At 43.0% G+C, this 19,149-nt stretch overlaps 1 protein-coding gene across 2 annotated transcripts in view; it reads left to right on the forward strand.

Moving 5' to 3' along the window:
- The window catches only part of LOC136576244 (ras GTPase-activating protein 4-like), a 143,953-nt gene extending 125,745 nt beyond the window's left edge, over window positions 1-18,208 (forward strand). Inside the window, exons 15-21 of one of the 2 annotated variants that reach the window (XM_066575369.1) lie at window positions 1,020-1,164; window positions 2,503-2,672; window positions 4,158-4,295; window positions 7,149-7,284; window positions 8,737-8,857; window positions 14,557-14,612; window positions 17,730-18,208. In XM_066575369.1, the coding sequence (XP_066431466.1) occupies window positions 1,020-1,164; window positions 2,503-2,672; window positions 4,158-4,295; window positions 7,149-7,284; window positions 8,737-8,857; window positions 14,557-14,612; window positions 17,730-17,860 (897 nt within the window). In that variant the 3' untranslated portion in view covers window positions 17,861-18,208. The remainder of the gene's footprint in view (window positions 1-1,019; window positions 1,165-2,502; window positions 2,673-4,157; window positions 4,296-7,148; window positions 7,285-8,736; window positions 8,858-14,556; window positions 14,613-17,729) is intronic. The other variant, XM_066575380.1, reaches the window with a different exon arrangement.
- Window positions 18,209-19,149: the final 941 nt, after the last annotated feature.

Raw genomic sequence — 19,149 nt, forward strand, 5'->3', positions numbered from 1 at the left:
AGAAAAATATTTTTCATTGCTCCTACCCAATCCCATCACCATGTACACATAACATTTTTACATGTATATACACTATGTTGACAAAAGTATTGGGGCTCCAATCCTGTGCTGTCAGGTGAAGAAGATATGCCATGTGAGGTGTTTCTGCCGGGAAGGACTAGGGCCATTGGTTATAGTGAAGTCCACCCTCTATGCCAATGGGTATAGTGACACTCTGGACCGTGTGGCATTACCTACCCTGTGGCAATACTTTGGTACAGCTCCATGTCTCTACCAACATGACCGAGCACCATGTCATACAGGAAGCAGTGTTGAGACTTGGTTTGAGAAACAGAGGGTCTGAAAACTTCTGAGAGTCTGGAATTCAATCTCATCAAGCATCTTTGGGATGAACTAAAAGGAGTATCCATGCACTCCCAATACACCCATCACTTCCTGCTTCACTATCTGAAGCTCTCCTCGAGGAATGGAGGCAAATCCCTCTACATCTATTGGAATTTGATGGAAAGCATGCCTAGGAGGGTTATTGCAGTCATTGAGACCAAAGGCAGCCCAACACCTTATTGAAAAATGTGAATAAAGTCAAACTTCATCACCTGTGTCCCACTACTTTTGTCAACATGTATGTAATCCGTTTTCTTTCTGTTTTGTACTACTTACCTGTTGTAAATCTTAAAGCGACAATTTAGTGGAAGTATATTCAGAAGTATGACCTAATTAAAAGCACAAAGTTAGTGCTGGTAACATAAATGCAAACGTCTGGGTTGATAACACAGGAGTAACGTGCTAGCATTATTACCCACTCCTGTTCTATCATTATATAATCTATGAGACACAGATTCTCAGGTAAGATCAGCTGATGTGGATACCTGCAGTGTATTCCTTGTGCTAATTAAATACTGTATGTCTATTCTGTTACTAGCTGAATCCATGAGTAATATTTTGGTAGACCCTTTCTTGGTAGTTCCTGTGTTCCACATTTGCCACTTCTTCTAAACCGTCATATACTGTTATTGTAGGCTGTACAGAACGTTGGTAATATGGATGCTCCAGCAAGCAGAGCCAAGGAGTCCTGGATGGCTCCACTGCAGCCAACCATTCAGCAAGGAGTTTCTCAACTGAAGGAATTCATCACCAAACTTATACACATTGAGGAGAAAGAAGGTAAGAAGGGGAAGTCAAGATCACTTTACTACTGATTGTCTTAAGTGGCTGTGTACAAATACCGTAGGATTCAGAGTTTGTAGAAAATATATCATTTCTTATTAGTTGATGGTGGAATCTGTATTGATCCTTTCCCTCATACCACAAATACATTTTCGTAAGCTACATCTGGCCATGATTTGAGGGTGTGATTTCATAAGTATGTATCGCTCTCATCATGGGCTTGTCACTTAAAATATCACTACATTGCAGTCTATAGCTTCGGAGAAACATGATACCTTAATTGAAAACGAATCCGCAGCCCCAAAGCTGTGCTGCAGCAGTCACCTTGACTCCAGCTTACACCTTGATATGGTCTAAGACAATAGCCAGTAATAAGAAATGGACTTTGTAATGCATTGCCAATCAAGGAAAAAGATTCCCCAGTTTAAGTTGCTCATATTCAATCTGAACACTAGTTATTTTGTATTATTACATTCACAGTTCTGCTGGTGAACATTGGACACAGACGACAAACACATTCTTAATAGTTTAACTGATCTAAAACATGGGGATACTTAAGTTTCCCTGGGGCTAGCTTCATATGGGCAAGGGCGATATCAGGCCGTGTATCACACTTGCCAACATGTGAAAGTCCCGTGAATGTGAGGCGTTTCAATGTGAAAACAGCCTTGCATCACTTCGGAGGTGAAGGGAATCCCTGCCACGGCTGTCACAGCCACAGAAGAGGATCGCAGAGTTCTCTCATGGTTTTCAATGGGGCTGGAGCTGCTGCCACCGGCCCCATTGAAGACTATGGGGCTGCAGTGTGAGATCTCGCAGCTAGAAAGAACATGCTGCGATTTGTTTCTTGCATAGCATCACATCGTGGTGCTATGCAGGGAAAAATTGCTCATGTGTGTGAACCCATTCCAAAGAATAGGGTTCATATTTGTGTGTCTCGCAACGTACAAATCTCACATGATTTTGTCACCCGTGTGAAGACGGCATAAGTCAGATAACTTTACAGAATACAAATGGCCTGAACGAGCTGTGTACAGATATTGAGTCAGCCAGAAATGCCATGAGATTGTAGCTCTGAAGCCAACAGAATGGTGAGCTTTAGACTATAGTACAGACTGTAACTCAGAATCTGTACAAGACCGGTAACAACATTCTATTTACGAAGATACCCAACTTTTTAAATTCGAATTCTATACAGAGGTTTTTTAATTAGTGTCAGATGCAAATACATCAACTGTGTGATGACTGCAAAATAATGACATTTAATACGAGGCATATCTGCAAGCTAAAAGTATCATGCCGTATCATGTGAACTCAGAATTGTTTCTGTTTTAGAGCTGGATCTGCAGAAGGAACTAAACCATCAGAGCTTAACAGTCAAAGAAGGACAACTAATGGTCTACAAGACTAAATGTAAAGGATACCTGCTGACATCATCTTTCAAAAAGCTATTCCTCTCATTAACTGTTGATGCAATAAGTTTTGCAAAGACGCAATTTTCCAAGGTTAGAAAATGTTTCAGAAACTGATGTTTTTTCCTGATACTCCTTATTTGGTCTTGTTAATGATTACACAGTGCAATTATTTAGTGGTTTGTAAGGTTGACCTATTTTGGGGTATATTTAATTCCAAAAAAATATCACCTGTTTTGCCCTATCGCCTCTTGTTTTGGTAAAAAAAATGGTATAACTACATTACATTTTAGACACCAGGTAATTAGATGTGCTGAACAATCAATTCACCACTGTTGTATATGTATTTTATATTGTTATTAACATACAAAAGTCTATAAAAAAACATTAAAAGCAGAAATATGCAGACAGCACAAAAAGATTTGAGACCCACCCAAAGCAAGCGCAAAAAGTATATTATCACTGTAACTCAAGTGATATTGTAAGTGTAACTCACACTTAGCCCAGTATAAGTATATCTGACAAATATCTGATAAATATCAATAAATTAATAGTAAAGTGCATGTGGATAAAGGGAAAGGCAAAGGAGAATAACCCATCACTTTCGCCAGTGCTTCATCTTAGGTGATTGATGAAATCTGCAAAAACTGTATATTAACATACAGTACATTCACCAATGGCCATAAGTGTTCACATATGTATTTAATTCACTCCTCTCCAGGGGTTAATGTGAGCCGCTGTACCACTGCATTAGGGGGACGTTAATCTGGACAGAAAGAACAAATTGACAAAAACCCCAGCGCTTCAAGACTATAGGCGATTCGTAAATAAAAGTAGGAAAGGCACCTCCTTCAGTGAGGAGCCCACAAGCATCGGCGAGCCCCCTCAATATCCATGTTCACTTAGCATGTGTCACACAGTTGTCCAGGTAGGTTTGAAGGATAGGAATGACTTCAGTTAATTCCTAAAAATATTTAACAATATTTGGCTAACTCACACGGCGTCAATGTTCAATGTTGAATGGCTATGATTGGCTGACGCCCCGTGAGTTAGCCAATCACAGCCATTCAATGATGGCATTGAATGGCTGTGATTGGCTTACGCCGCATGTGTTGTGTTAGCCAATCACAGCATTAGCTTTCTGGAGGCGGGGATTTCAAGCCCCACATCCAGAAAGCAATGCTCTGTCGGGGACAAGGAGGGAGCGACAGTCTGCAGCAGTGCCGCAGAACGCCGGGGGAGGTGAGTACTGTTTTTTTTTTTTTACACCGTATTCCAGGCGTATAAGGCATCAGTTGGGGGGGTCGTCTTATACGCCCCGTCACCTTTTATACACCGGAATATACGATACCTGTTTGTTCACAGCTAGCTGCTCTTCATCATACAGGGGGCTTCCATATATGTCTATATGCCCTTACAATTCCTATAGAAAAGGGTTGCCAAGCATAGACAACACACTTTATAGCTTTGATTTGAGAACTATGACCTCTTAGTAGATCATTCTGCACACAGTTTGGACATTACACTGTGCCCATAGTGCAGTATTTAATTCATGTGGTTTCGTTATGTTTTGTGCAGAAAAGTTCATTTATACCTCTATCAAGAATCCGTGCCCTGGAGAAAGTGGAAGAAAAAAGCTTTGGAAATTCAAATGTAATGCAAATTATTTATACAGATGAGAATTGCGGCCTGGAAGCATTATATTTGCAGTGTAAGGTACTGATAACATTCACAATATGCAACAATATAATGAAAAATGTTAATCTTCTGCCCCACCAATAACGATTGACAATGGGATGTCTCAACCACGGTTTTATATTAATTACTCCTGTTGTCTATAATAATTATCAGCATCATTTTTTCTTTTACATAGGCAACATCTTATAATACGGAACACGTAAACCATGTATCTTAATTGTCAGACCTATAAATAATTTGGTTTCGCCTTAATCATACTGCCCCACAAGAGGAAGTGAACATGTCAATTTTACCACAACATGTACTCTGGAAAAAGAATTCTCCCAAAAATGTCACAATTGTGTTATTTTTCCCATTTTACTCCCAAAATGTTTTAAAGTTTTTCAATACATTATATGGTATATTAAAATACTACAACTCCGAAATATTACCAGGCGGCCCATGTGGCTCAACTAGCTCTCTTGCACTCCTCCTCTAACACCCCTCTTTGGGTGTCACTGGAAGCAACAGAAATACATCCCCTTACAATCGATTCCATTTTATGGATACCACCTAAACACAGACCCCTAGTCAGCAACCCTGTTATTAACCATTCCCTTCATATCTGGGATTCTATATTCAGGGAACCTAATATCTCCTCATCTACCTCTTACACCATTCTTGCGAAATCCTATGTTTATACTAGGAATAGAATCACCTCAGTCATTTGGGAATTGGACGAAGTCAGGCCTCATCAAATTATATCATTTGCTCTCAATAAATGGCCTCATCCCTTTTCCTACTCTACAGGAAAAATATAACATACCGCCTTCGGAAGTATTCCGATACCTCAGTTAAAACATTTTAGATTCTCTCTCCTTAAGAACACGAGTTCTCCACTGACCTGAACTCCATTTGAGAGATATTGTTATAAATACCCACATGCAAGAGGCCCTAATTTCGCAGATTTACTCAGACTTGGTGCATTCCTCCTATCGTACACAATTGCCGTACATAATGCGTTGGGAAACGGACCTCGGCGAAACTCTATCCGAAGAGGAGTGGACTCAGATATGGGAGTCTACCAACAGTAGCGCCAGAAATATATTAATGCTAGAAACTTCATTTAAAATTTTATTCCACTGGTATTTAACCCCAGATAGAGTAGCCCATGCAATACCCGGATGTTTTCTCAACTGTTTTTGCGGATGTCTAATTTCGGGAGATATGCTCCACATATGGTGGTCCTGTCCCCGGGTTAGGAGGCTATGGATTCGAGTTTACTCCCTAATATACTCAATCATAGGCCACAACATACTCAAAAACCCTTGGGAAGCACTGTTAAATAAGCGCATAAACAATATCCCTCCTGACTCAAGAAAGCTAATCTCCTTTTCTTTTCTGGCCACAAAACAAATTATTGCCCATTCGTGGCCAAAGCTTCCTTAGACTTCACTGAGGTCAAGCGTAGGATGGACTGGTATCTAATAAATGAAAAGCTGACCTCTATTCTAGCCGATAGACACGAGAAATTCTTAAACACATGGTCCCCATGGCTAGATTACTCCTACCCATCACAAAACAATAGATTCCTAACCTTCCTGTAAACGAGAACTATAATAATAATAATGATCAATCTCTATTACACTATCATTTTACAGCCCAAAACTGCCCTCTACAGCGTCCACCCCATGGGAACAAAAACTCCTTCTGTCTCAGAAGTCACGCCTCCCCCTTCCCTATCTTTCCCTATTTCTTCCCTATTTCCCCTAAATTTAGGTTAGGCCCTGGCCAGGCTGTTAGTATCCTGTTACTGTTAATCAACAGTCTAGTTTCCAGATTGGACCGGGACACTAAAAGAGAAGATTACTGATTGCCTACTAGTTGTGCTCTCTTCTCTCTTTCCTCCAATCCATACATTTACAAACAGCTTCTGTGATATATTAATGGGACTGTGATGCATTTCAATTAAATGTTTATTACAATATTGTAAAATTTGAAAACCTCAAATAAAAATTTACAGTATTAAAAAAAAAATACTACAACTCATCCTGCAAAAAACAAGCCCCCTTTTTTTGAATATGGAGAGTAATAAAGCCCAAAAAGTGAAAATTTCAGTGTCTCCAAAAGGGTTATAATTAGAGATGAGCGAGCATACTCGATAAGGCAAACTACTCGAGTGAGTAGTGCCTTATTCGAGTACCTGCCCGCTCGTCTCTAAAGATTCGGCTGCCGGCGCGTGTGACAGGTGAGTTGCGGCGGGGAGCGGGGGGGAGAGAGAGATCTCCCCTCCGTTCCTTCCCGCTCTCCCCTGCCGCTCCCCGACGGCACCCGAATCTTTAGAGACGAGCGGGTAGGTACTCGAATAAGGCACTACTCACTCGAGTAGTTTGCCTTATCGAGTATGTTCGCTCATCTCTAGTTATAATATTGGAATACTCTTGCATATAGCACAGACTATTAAGAATATGTGGAGGGGCATTTAGGCAACTTCCCCACAGTTATGGGATTAGGCCAGGCTCATACAGTCGTATACATAGAATCCTGTGTTGATCCAGAGAAAGGTAAAGAAACCCATGAAGTAGAAGCTAATTTTCCTCATTTAAGGGAAAAAAATCCTTACTGACCCCAAATCTGGTAATCGAATAATCCCCGGGTCACAAGCCCTTCTGAAGTAATCAGTGACTATAACATGTAATATTGTATCACTCAAGAAAGGCACCTAGGCTCTTCTTGTACTCTTGCATGTCTTATTTTGAATAGTAAATAAGCCCCAATGTTCTCATCATATAAGCTAGACCTCTTTTAATGCACCCCAAGCATTCTGATTATAGTCTAAAATTACTAGCCCATAAAAGCATTTCTTTAAGCCTGCCTCTCTTTGTATTTTAGTGTGTTAATGAACTAAATCAATGGCTCTCAGCATTGCGAAAGGTCTGTGTTAACAACAGTGACATGCTTGTTTCCTACCATCCTGGTGTCTACAAAGGAGAGAAATGGAGCTGCTGCCATCAGAAGGACAAAGGAGGTATTGCATGCTACTTATTTCCCTTAACCTTTTTTTTTATAAAAAGCTTAATAATCTTGTGTTCCCAAGACTAAGGAACATGTATCCCTTTTACATGGGACGTCTGGCAGGTGCAGAAGTGCCCGACAGCCATCCCAGTTATAATCACTCCTATGCTTTCATATAGGATCAATCATCGCTCAATGAATGGGGGTGGAGCGAGCTGGGGATCGTTCTGGCCCGCGTGCCTCTATTCATAGTAAACAGGCAGTCATTCATAGATGAACGACTGCCTGTTTACAAAGATCGCTTGATTTTTATGTCTGCACGATACAAGCAGCCATCTTTTGAGCGATAATCGTTGAGTGTAAATGTGCCCATCTTTCACTTTTCTGCCGAACGATGAATTTCAGTTCAGTATGAAATCCATCATTCAGCAGAAGAGCTGATAAGACGGACCGCATGCTGTGTTCTGCCCGGTGAGCGCTGATTACATTGTCTCAGCTGTCAGCTCCATCGCAGAACAAAGAGAATGTATTCAAAGAACAGCGTGTGGTCTGTTCCCTGAACACAGCTCCCGGCGGGTCACACGCTACTAATTGATACTAATAGGCATTAATGCCAAATAGTAGTTTATGCAAAAATGATTGCTCAAAAGCCATCTTTGGATCGATCATTTTTGTGTGCAAGTGCACCTTTATTCTAAACACAAATTACCATTCTCCTCACTTTATTTCTTCCTCTAAGAGCCATTTATACTGGGACATTAGCAATTGATTTGCTTCTGATTGAGTACAGCAGTAAATGCCAATTGTAAATGCACAAAAAGATCAATGAATGCAAAAATACTACAATCACTTCAATCGTGTTAATCCATTGTTCCTACATAAAAACTGTTGTTAGCAGCATTACTAGTAAAGAGAAATTAATTAAAATAAGCAATATTTTTAAAAAGGCACTCCCTTCCTCAACATTTATGGTATATCCACCCACAAAATGTGCTATAAATGTCTCATACATGCTGGTCCCACCTCCTGGGTTCTGCACCTGTTCATAAAATTCAGATCCTTTGCCTTCTTCACTGTTAATGAAAATTAATATAGATCCATTTCTCAATTTATTCTTTGCCTGGATGAGATGTGGTTCCCCTTGTGGAGATGGGTGTAAAACACACATGTTGATGTGCTACAAATGTTGGTGAGGTTACTACCCTACTAAAGGGGTTGTGCAGGATTAGACAAATATGGTTGCTTTCTTCAGTAACACCTGCTCACAGGTTGTATGTGGTATTGCGGCTCAACCCCATTCACATTAATGGAGCTGAGCTGCAATATCACACATAGCCTGTGGACAGGTGTGGCGCTGTTTTTGGAAGAAAATAGCTACAGTATGCTTTCTAATCTTGTACCGCCCCTCTGATTGCTACAGACTGGACGATGTATTGCACATGTAAGTTCTTTATTTCACTTTTAGTTGCTGGCTGTGACAAAACTCGGCATGAAGTCACATTACAAGAATGGAATGATATATTGAATCCAGACCTGGAAGCACAGCTCATTTTCAGACATTTGATTGGAGTCAGAGAGTTAATGAGGTACAGTTCTTGTTTTTCATTGGAATAAAAGTATGGGTACATGCCAGTATTATACATATATATCATCGAGTGAAGTTTTTGTCATATAGTAAGAAATCATGCTGATGTCGTTTTTTTAGAATGTGGCTCGTGACTTTTTGTGTAGCTTGCCATGGGAGTTATGACCAAACATACTGGCAATTGCTATTACTGCTTATCAACCAAACCGTGCTGGGTTAGATGACATCATACTACTGGGAAATTTTCCACTGAAATATTTATCGCCAAAAGTTTGCAATTTCACAATTTTTTTATTTCTTCACATTTAGGGCGCCTACCCACTGGCGTTGCCGATTTTCGTGCGTGAAAAACGCAGCGTTTTTTGCGCCTTTTTCGCGGCGTTTTTCGTTAATTTCCATTGACAATCATGGGTGCATTAAGAGAAAAATAAGGAGACATATGCAACTGACAGTTCCTATGTGAAAAATTGCAACGAAACGAGAAAAAAAAACCAAATGGACAAGAACACATTCTATGCTAATTGCTCTTCAGAAAAAAACGCAAAACGCAATTTAGCATCGCAGGAAAAAAAATCGCCAGTGGGTAGGCACCCTTAGGCTAGGGCTACACGGTGACTGCACAACACGTCATGTAGCCAAAGAGCACACTGTGGCCCTGCGATATCACAACCTAATGTAAGTCAATGCAGTTGTGTTGCAATTCGCAAGTTGCTAAGATCAAACAATTGCAGGAAGCCATCAGATTTAGCCACAGCAACTTGTGAGTTGCAACATAAGCTTATTCACTTACTGTAGGGTGCGATGTAACAGAGTCGTAGTACCACGTTCAGCCATGCAGTGTATGCAGCCAGAGTCGCCGTGTAGCTCTAGCCTAAAAACTGATCTCCTCCGTCTTTGAGTGGAATGTGGCTACTGACCATCACTCAATGTTGAATGTGGCTCTTAGGGTGCGTTCACACGAGCACATAAACGGCGCGTTTTTGCGCCCAATTGTATAAACGTGACCATCTGAGGCATTGGTTTCCAATGTATTCGTTCGCACGGGCGATTTTACGGCGCGTAAAAACGGCAACCCGAAAAAAAACGGAACATATGCGACCGAAATACTCGCCAACGCATATTCGATGGCCGAAAAGATAGTTTGCAAAGTAGGAACAAACGATAATACGCTTTCTAGCTCTGGTCATGATCGCCGAAAAACGTTCTTTCCGGCGATTAAACGCTGCGCACGTGCGAACGTAAATACGCCTACGCTCGTGTGACCGCGCCCATAGGGTATGAAAGGTTGAGAACCATTGACTTACATGATCCACAGGTATTTTTCTCATTTGAACCTGCAACCTTTGACCTTCAAGATGTGCTAGTGCTGCCACCAGTGTCGGCTTATGCCAGGGGTGTCACACACTTATTTTTACCAAGGATCACATCAGTCTTATGGTTACATTCAAAGAGCCAATTTATAACTGTATAGTACAGACTCATTCACATAAGCATAATTGCACAATGAATAGAACCATTGATTTCAATGTGTTCATTCACATGAGTGTATTTCTTCACACGATGTGTAATCGCATGAAAGAATATGGTACATACTACACACCACAATAGGCCATTAAAGTGAGTGGACGGGCACAAGTATGCAATATGTGCAAATAAACACACCAGAGCTGCAGGGAAGATGCGGGCGTAAGTGATTCTTGGTCGCACAAATAGGCAGCATATTTTTATGAATGAAATTCACTTACACCTGTGTGAATGAGCCGTAATAGTGGCCCCCACAGTAGCCCTAGTAGTAACAGTGACCCCCATTGCGGGCTCAGTACTAATAAGCACCACCACTGTGGTCAGAGTAGCAGCAGTGCCTCCATAGTGGCCCACTAGTGATAGTGACCCCCCCCCATAGTGGCCCCAGTAGTAATAGTGGAAATAATGACCCCCATAGTGGCCCCAGTAGTAATAGTGACCACATTAATAATAGTGACCCCCATAGTGGCTGCAGTAGTAACAGTGCCCCCACAGTGGTGCAAGTAGTAACAGTGTCCCCTATATCGGTCCCAGTAATAATAGTGACCTCCAGAGTAGTCCTAGGAGGCCATTAGCAACCCCCCCCCCCCCTCCCCCCTGTATTGGCCTCTGGCTGGGCAGCATCCCTACAGGCTTTACACTTACCCTACTTGCAGCTTCGGTCCAGCAGACCCCAGCAATTACAAGCGCACCTCCCATTTATTTCAGTGAGAGCTGCGACTGCAATTATGAGCGCCGGCCACTACACAGGGGTTGGAGCAGTGCTTCTGCTCCTACCCTGGTGTATCCCCGCGGGTGCTGCGTGGATAAACCCTTTAAGGTTTAATGCACAGCCGGTGGGTCACATAAAATGAGGTGGTGGGCCTTGTGTTTTGACATGTGTGGCTTATGCACTCTCCAGGGTTGCTTATACCTAAGAAATTTAACGTACAAAATGATATGTATTATTAAAGGAGTTCTGTCATAAAAAAAATTTTTTATACTTACCAATAACACAGCTTTCCAATCTGTAACCTCCTTCCGTACAGTATAAGCATAGATATGTTTTCCATCCTCTGGGGCAAAGATTCAGCTCGGTGTCACTCTCTGAAATGCTTCTTTTATGAAAGTATTCACCGTATGTTTCTTCCTGTTTTTAAGCCATTTTATGCTTTTGTTCCTAAGGGCTCATTCACACTGGGGAATTTGCGCAGTTACCTTATATGCGCAAAAAAAAAAGTGACTATTAGAACAAATGGTTCCCTATGGAAACGTTCAGATGAAGGAACTTTAGGCGCGCAAAATAACACACCTAAATATACAGGACATCAGCGACATAAATTCCCTGCTGCGTGAAAAGATAGAGCCTGACCGATCTTTGGTGCGCAAAGCGCAGAAGATGCTATAGGCTCCTATGGGAGACTATGCAAGGCGTCCAGCAAAAAGAGATTAAGGAATTCCCCAGTAGCGCAGAACCCCAGGATCCGCGCTGCTGGGGAATCCCTCCATATCCCCTGCAGGGGAACCCCAGCATCTGCGCTGCTGAGGAATCACTTAATCTTCCTTGCAGGTGAAATCCCGGTATTTCCCCTGCTGGGGAACCACTTAATCTCCCCTGCAGGGGAACCCCGGCATCCGTGCTGCTGGAGAATCCCTTAATCTAACCTGCAGCATCCGTGCTGCTGGGGAATCCCTTAATCTCCCCTGCAGGGGAACCCCGGCATCCGTGCTGCTGTAGAATCCCTTAATCTACCCTGCAGCATCTGTGCTGCTGGGGAATCCCTTAATCTTCCCTGCAGAGGAACCCAGGCATCCGCGCTGCTGGGGAATTCCTTAATCTCCACTGCAGAGGAACCCCGGCATCCGCGCTGCTGGGGAATCCCTTAATCTCCCCTGCAGAGGAACCCCGGCATCCGCGCTGCTGGGGAATCCCTTAATCTCTCCTGCAGGGGAACCCCGGCATCCGCGCTGCTGAGGAATCCCTTAATCTCCCCTGCAGGGGAACCCCGGCATCCACGCTGCTGTGGAATCCCTTAATCTCCCCTGCAGGGGAACCCCGGCACTTCTGTGACATAACTTCCCTTCACTGGTTTCCCCGGGGACCCCCTCAATCTCTCTCTCCCCAGCAGCGCATCTTTTCGGTCAGCTCCGGCCATGCGAACAGCCCTCATGCTTACAACTAGCGCTGTAAAAAATCGTCTGCTCAGATGATTTTCTGCAGCGCTAGCTGCGATTTATTTTCCTTTTTCCACACAGCTATCTCATGTGTGTTTTTGATGGCCATGTGAATGAGCCTTAAGAGAGAGATGATCGACTGCCTCTTCTATTATTTCCCCTTAGAAGAAACTCATTGGTTTTGCTGTTACCTATGTGGCAGAGGCCTCACATCTAAATATCTGACCTCCATGCCTTCTTCCTTAAGCAGCCCAGCTCTGTACAAGTCTGCCTGAAATGTGTTTGTCATCAATGTCGCCTGACATGACTGAGCCGATAGTCCTCCAGCAGTCCATTCTCCACCTTCTGCCCTGTGACTTCCCAACTAGTGTTCCAACACACAGCACAGACCATTGGAGAAGTGGAGGTATAGGTTACCACCCTTATATGTGCCTGCCAATCCTAACCGGTCCCTGGGCAAATGTCCAATGCCTATACCAAGCACTGAATTGATCACTCCTGGATGTAAACCTTGCACCAGCACTCAGGTCTGTACATGGTCCTACTCTCACTGTCTGTGATGGCAGATGCAGCAGGGACACTATTGATCTGTTTCTTCCTACATTCGGACTCCTTTACACGGCCATATTTACGCTGTGTTCATTTACATTTCTGTAGTTTTTATGTGACGGAAAATAAGCAGCATGTCCTATTTTGCGTCTCAAGTGCCAAGATAGGCATGTTCATTGCGTATTTGTGCACTTAAACAATGGGTCCTTCTGCATTTTTGTTTTGTGCACGTACACAGTGTATTTACGCAGGGAATAGTTTTTGACACCGTCGTACGCAAAGCCCCTTTGTTCTTAAAATCGTTGGAGTCATGACACAAAACTCCACTAATCACATCTTCTGACTTATTAGGAAACTGTTAAAGCCTGCACTTTTTTTTAAAATCACAGAATAGGTAATTCTAAGCATTTTTGCAACACGTATTATTAGCCAATTTTGTACAGCTTTCTTACAAAACCCCTCTTCCGCCATACGTGATCATGCACTGACATATAGAAATCATGTTTCATTTTTGCATTAAGGCCCCTTTCACACGGGTGGCAGCAACATAGCACCGCGAGGATATCGCAGCAATAACGCAGCTATGTTCTGTGCAATATCGCTGCCTTTTTGTAGCACTCTTTTACCAGGATTTTTGGGGGGGTTGAAATATAAGCCCTACCCTAAAAATAAGCCCTATCTGCATAAAAAACAAAACAAAAAACAATACATTACCTAACAGGCGCTGTCCACTCCACCGTATTTCTCTTCCTAAAGCTTCGGCACGTGTTTGTAGTCCTCAGCGACCAATTCCTGGTCAGGGGTTTCAACAACCCCACCTCCAGGAAGCACTGGCTCTGATTGGTTCTCGAGCACCACGGCTCAGCCAATCACTGTAGCGCTCGATGAACCAATTATAGCCATTCAAAACCACATTTTTGTGCGATGCAACACAAAGGAAGGCTCCATAGGGAAACATGGGCTACAAAACATTGTGAATCGCGGCAGTATAGAGCATGCCACAATTTTTTTTTCTTGCAATGTAGCAGCCTACAAGACATTGCTAATGTGAAGGAACCCGTTGGAGAGCATATGCTTCACATACATGCGATTTGTAGCAACGCCGCTACAAAAATCACACGATCTTGTCGCCTATGTGAAAGCAGCCTTAGCAAACCAACGGTTGAAAAATCAATCAGTTATCTTATGTAGATGCACACAAGTGAGTCACCATTTTGGATATTTGGAAATAGGGTTAAAGCTCTGTTCATACTAGTGTCAAGGATTCCACTTGTGAAGCAGCTACAACTGGTGGATCCCATCAACATATGTGGACTTTTGTTAGAATTCCAATATTTTTAAGAGCAAAAACGCAGCAGATTATGCCATTTTTGAACTAAATTAGTGACAGAAAGAGAAAACCGATATGTGAACGGGGCCTTATCAACCATGCAATGAGCATAATATTAAGATAAATATTATTTGTATCTGCAGGGAAAAGTACGTGGAACTAACACAACATAACGATAGCAAATCTCGCCTAACTGCAGGTACGTTTTCAAGTGGTGTTTTCATAGCAGTCTGCCTCTGGAAATGCAACAACTCTTATTAAAGTGGCGTCTGCTTTTGGGAGGACAAAGTTCTGTCCCAGGGCAGGAGGGAGCAGGGGGGTATGTTACCTGTAGTTGTGCTCTGCCGCCCCTCTGATACGCCAGTTTTGGGTCATGTTTTCGGCTGTCCAATCAGAGCTTGTATAATGCATTGGTATTCTAACACTGCCAACGCACTGTGGAGATTAGCTAATCTAAAGATTATATCGGCCATCTTGGGTAGGCAAAAAGAGGACCCAGAAGTGGTAGATCTAAAGGATGGCAGAGAAGACCAATTGAACTTATTATACCCCCCTCCAGTCTCTTGGCAGAATTTTGTCCCAAAACTAGAAGGTCCCTTCAATAATGCATCTCCTGTCCTTTTTCATGTAACAGTAATATTCTGATAACAGACCACTGGAACACTGTGATCGCATCAACAGTTTAAGGCCCAATCTCCATGGGTGGGTTTGATTTACGCAAACCGCGTGGGAGATCTGCAAATCAAGCCGCCCATAGGGAAGTATGGGTGTCCACAAATTAATTTAACCCCTTCCCACTCCAGGACGTACCGGTACGTCCTGGGAGCCTGGTACTTCCCGCAACAGGACGTACCGGTACGTTCTGGGGATCGCACGAGATCACATATGATCCCGCGCTATCCCGCAGCAGGAGCCGGCTGTCAGTCACAGCCGGCGTCCCGCTGCAACAGCGGGGGGACATCGGATATGTGCCCCCCACTGTTAACCCCTTCCCTGCCGCGATCTAAGTAGATCGCGGCAGGGAAAGAGTTCACAAATTTTTAGCATTTTGCCTCCCAAAAAATGCAATAAAAGTGATCAAAAAAGCCGTACTTTCCCCAAGATTGAACACACAAAAACTACAGCTCGTCTCGCAAAAAATAAGCCCTCATAGAGCTACGTACATAGAAAAATAAAAAAGTTACAGGACTTTGAATGCAGCTATAGAGAAAAAAAAAAGATTTCCAAAAAAAGGGTTTTTATTGCAAAAAACTGTAAAAACCTAAACAAAATATAAGAATTTTGGTATCGTTGTAACCGTACCGACCCGCAGAAAAAATTTAGTGTGTCATTTATGCTGCATGATTAAAGCTGTAAAAAAAAAAATCTATGGCAGAATTGATGTATTTTCTCTCCTTGTTATCATAAAAAAAATAATAAAAGTTTTACGATATAGTCTATGTACCCAAAAGTGGCACCGATAAAAACTACAGCTTGCCACGCAAAAAACAAGCCCTTATAAGGCCGCGTCGACGGAAAAATAAAAGTGTTATGGCTTTTGAAAAATGGAGATGGAAAAATACCAAAAATCGCTTGGTCCTCAACACCAGAATAGGCCATGTCATTAAGGGGTTAAACATGCGGATTTGATTTGCGCACCTATTGGTCAGGAAAACAAATTGTAGCATGCTACATGTGTCTGTGGATCCCGCAGGGAAGGCTTTTATTGTAGTCTATGGAAGCTGTCTGATCCGCGGCACACCCAAAGCTGACACTGCAGATGTGCCGCGGATCCCACGGGAAAGCAGGAGATTAAAAAAAAATAAATTTAAAATATATACTGCGCATGTCCGACGGCGAGCCGTGAGGACCATGCACAGTACAGTGAACCTGAGTGTGGAGGGATCCGCGCAGACGACACTGACAGGGAAAACAGGTAAATAAAGCTCACTGGCTGCGGGCACTGCTGGATTCCGTGCGGGATGCCCCACCTGTGGACTTGAGGCCTAATAGGGCAAACATCAGCACCAAATGCATGCCCTGAATTCAAAGCAGTGACATGGATATTGAAAACAAATCAGGTTTCTTATGCTGCCTTGTTGAAGGGAATCATATAATAGAGGAGGAGAGATATATAGTTGTTTGGTCTTTTTTTTTTTTACTACAGTCAGTATTTTCATGTTTACTGCTGCCAAGACTTTACTTGACAAAGACCCTCCAAGTTTAGAGACAGTGTGTTATATTTATGCTGGATCATTGGAGGGAATCTGTCAGCTAGAACATACTGTATAAAATGCAGGCATGATGTTATAGAGCAGGAGGAGCTAAGCAGACTGATATATAGTTTTATGGGGAAAGGTTCAGTCAGTCCTTGCGCTGTCCGCTGTGCAGGATACCACACATTGATATGTGCTATTTGTGTAAGGGCTTAGTCACACGGGCATTTTTTCGTGCGATTTTTTTTTTTTTTTTTGTGCACAAAACAGATGCGCACAAAAAAAATCGCGTGACAGAGGCCAGAGTCATGGCTAAAAAAACCTCTGCTAGCCGTTTTTATCAGACCAGAGGGCTCAGTCACATGGGCGCTGCCCGGTATCCTCTGCCACAGCTGTGGCAGAGGAGAACGATGTTCGCCCATTGAATTCAATGGAGCCGGCTGTATTGCAATGTGCTGCGGGCAAGCGCTGTATTAATTTTCGGGGAAGGGCTTCAAATATAAGCCCTTCCCTAAAAACCATCCAAAAAAGTGTAAAAAATAAAAAAAATATATATACTCACCTTTTTGCAGCTGCGGGGAGATCAGCCACGTCCAGCCGGCTCTTCTCCTGAACTGCTTTCTGTAGTATTCAGCAGGCGGGGATTTAAAATCCCCACCTGCTGAATGGGTTGCCTCTGATTGGTCACAGCCCTCAGCCAATCAGAGGCAGCTCTCACTCACCCATTCATGAATTCATTGGACTGTTCAGCTCAAAATGAGCAGAGATATAAGTGAATAAAATACAAATCATACCAAATCTTTCAACATAAAACTATATATTGATCTGCTCCGCTCCTCCTGCTCTATAACATCATGCCTGCAGTTTGGGCAGCATTTTCTAGCTGATAAGTTCAGAGTCTGGGGGTGAGGAAGAAAAGACAGTTTAAAGGGAACCCGAATTCCATGCCAGCTGCGCAGAGAACCGCAGCTTCCTAGGTCTTCCTACTGTAGCACAACTACCAGACTGTAGCCCATCAGCCTGGCATTGGGCACTATCTGGCGAGTACTGGGGTACAAGGAATTCTCATAACCCCCATTCTGTAATTCACTGCAGTGAAAAAAAATAAATCTCTATTTCAGATACTGCAAGAAAGGACAGCGCTACACAGCTTTTCCAGATACTTAAGGACCTTGAAGCCGCCCATGATTCTTTCCTGGCCGATTCGCCAAATTTTGCTGACCAGGAAAAAAATTACCTGCTGGAAATGTAAATATCCGCCCTGTAAATATAGTAAGGCTGTACTTCTAATGCTGACTGTACCTATAATGCTACAAATGGTTTATTAGGACAGAGCGAGTCATGCTGTGTTCAAGTCATGTAATATTCTCCAAAAATATAGTTAAAAGAAAGAAGTCCCGTGTGTCATAGTTCATAACGCAGAGATCATTACGTACAATAGAACTATACTCTGCATAGCCCTTTTATAGGTTTTCAATCTGTCTTGCTCTAGTCTGTACTCTTTCACTGTTGGGGCAGCCTTTTACATATCACATTCTCAATAATAAGCTGTATGTAGAACGACTCATTTTCTTTTTTTAATTAAAATTAATTGCCAAAATACAGTCTTGTTTTTTAATCTTCAATTGTCTGTCTCAAAAGCTCTTTTTAAATTAAAAAAGGCACTAGAGATGAGCGAGTACCAAAATGCTCGGGTGCTCATCACTCGAGTCGAACTTTTCGTAATGCTCGAGAGCTCGTTTAGAGTAACGAACCCCATTGAAGTCATTTTTCGAACTGACCGATGCTCTGCATAGGGGGGGTTGTGTAAAACACGAGAAAATCATGGAGACACCACAGAAATGGATGGGGAACGGCAGGGGCAGCATGCATGGCTGCATCTGAGGCTCCCAGGTTGCTCTATTAAGCCAAATTGGGGGCAAGAGCCTGGCGGTCACCCCCCTAACAATTTACTTGGGGCGGACCATAAGCAGCACAGCACACGTAATGGCACATCTTAGCTAAGCACCACACTAGGTGCAACGAAGGACAATCACCGCCTGCAGGTGACACCGCTGCCTCTTCTCCTGGGTTACATGCTGGCATTGCTGTCCAACCCCCCGCACGAGCCTGCGTCCACAGCGCACAAAAATTTTTCCCTCTGCAGCGTTCAGCTGCCCTCATGCCACATGCTCGCTTGATAGCCACACCACACTCATATCTATTTATAAGTGCGTACTGGATGAGGAGAAACTGGAGACACACACTGCAGAGGGTTGGCAGGGCCTGGCAGCAAACCTCTTTGAAAGTGTGGGTGATAGCCCACAGTGCTGATGAGAATTGATGATAAATTGACGTAGATCATAATTCCAATCCCGTGCCACCTCTGTCACAAAATTGTCAGGAGCCGCAAACGTGGTCATAAAGGGGACTCGAATGCCAGTACTTCTACACATCTCCGCAATGCAGCAGTGCATACTAACACCAAAGATTGGTTTGAAGCAGGAGGTGTCGCAACAGCAGCCACCACAGGTATACAGTGACCCTGTGAATGTCTCATCA

The sequence above is a fragment of the Eleutherodactylus coqui genome, chromosome 1, assembly GCF_035609145.1.
Source record: "Eleutherodactylus coqui strain aEleCoq1 chromosome 1, aEleCoq1.hap1, whole genome shotgun sequence".
NCBI lineage: Eukaryota > Metazoa > Chordata > Amphibia > Anura > Eleutherodactylidae > Eleutherodactylus > Eleutherodactylus coqui.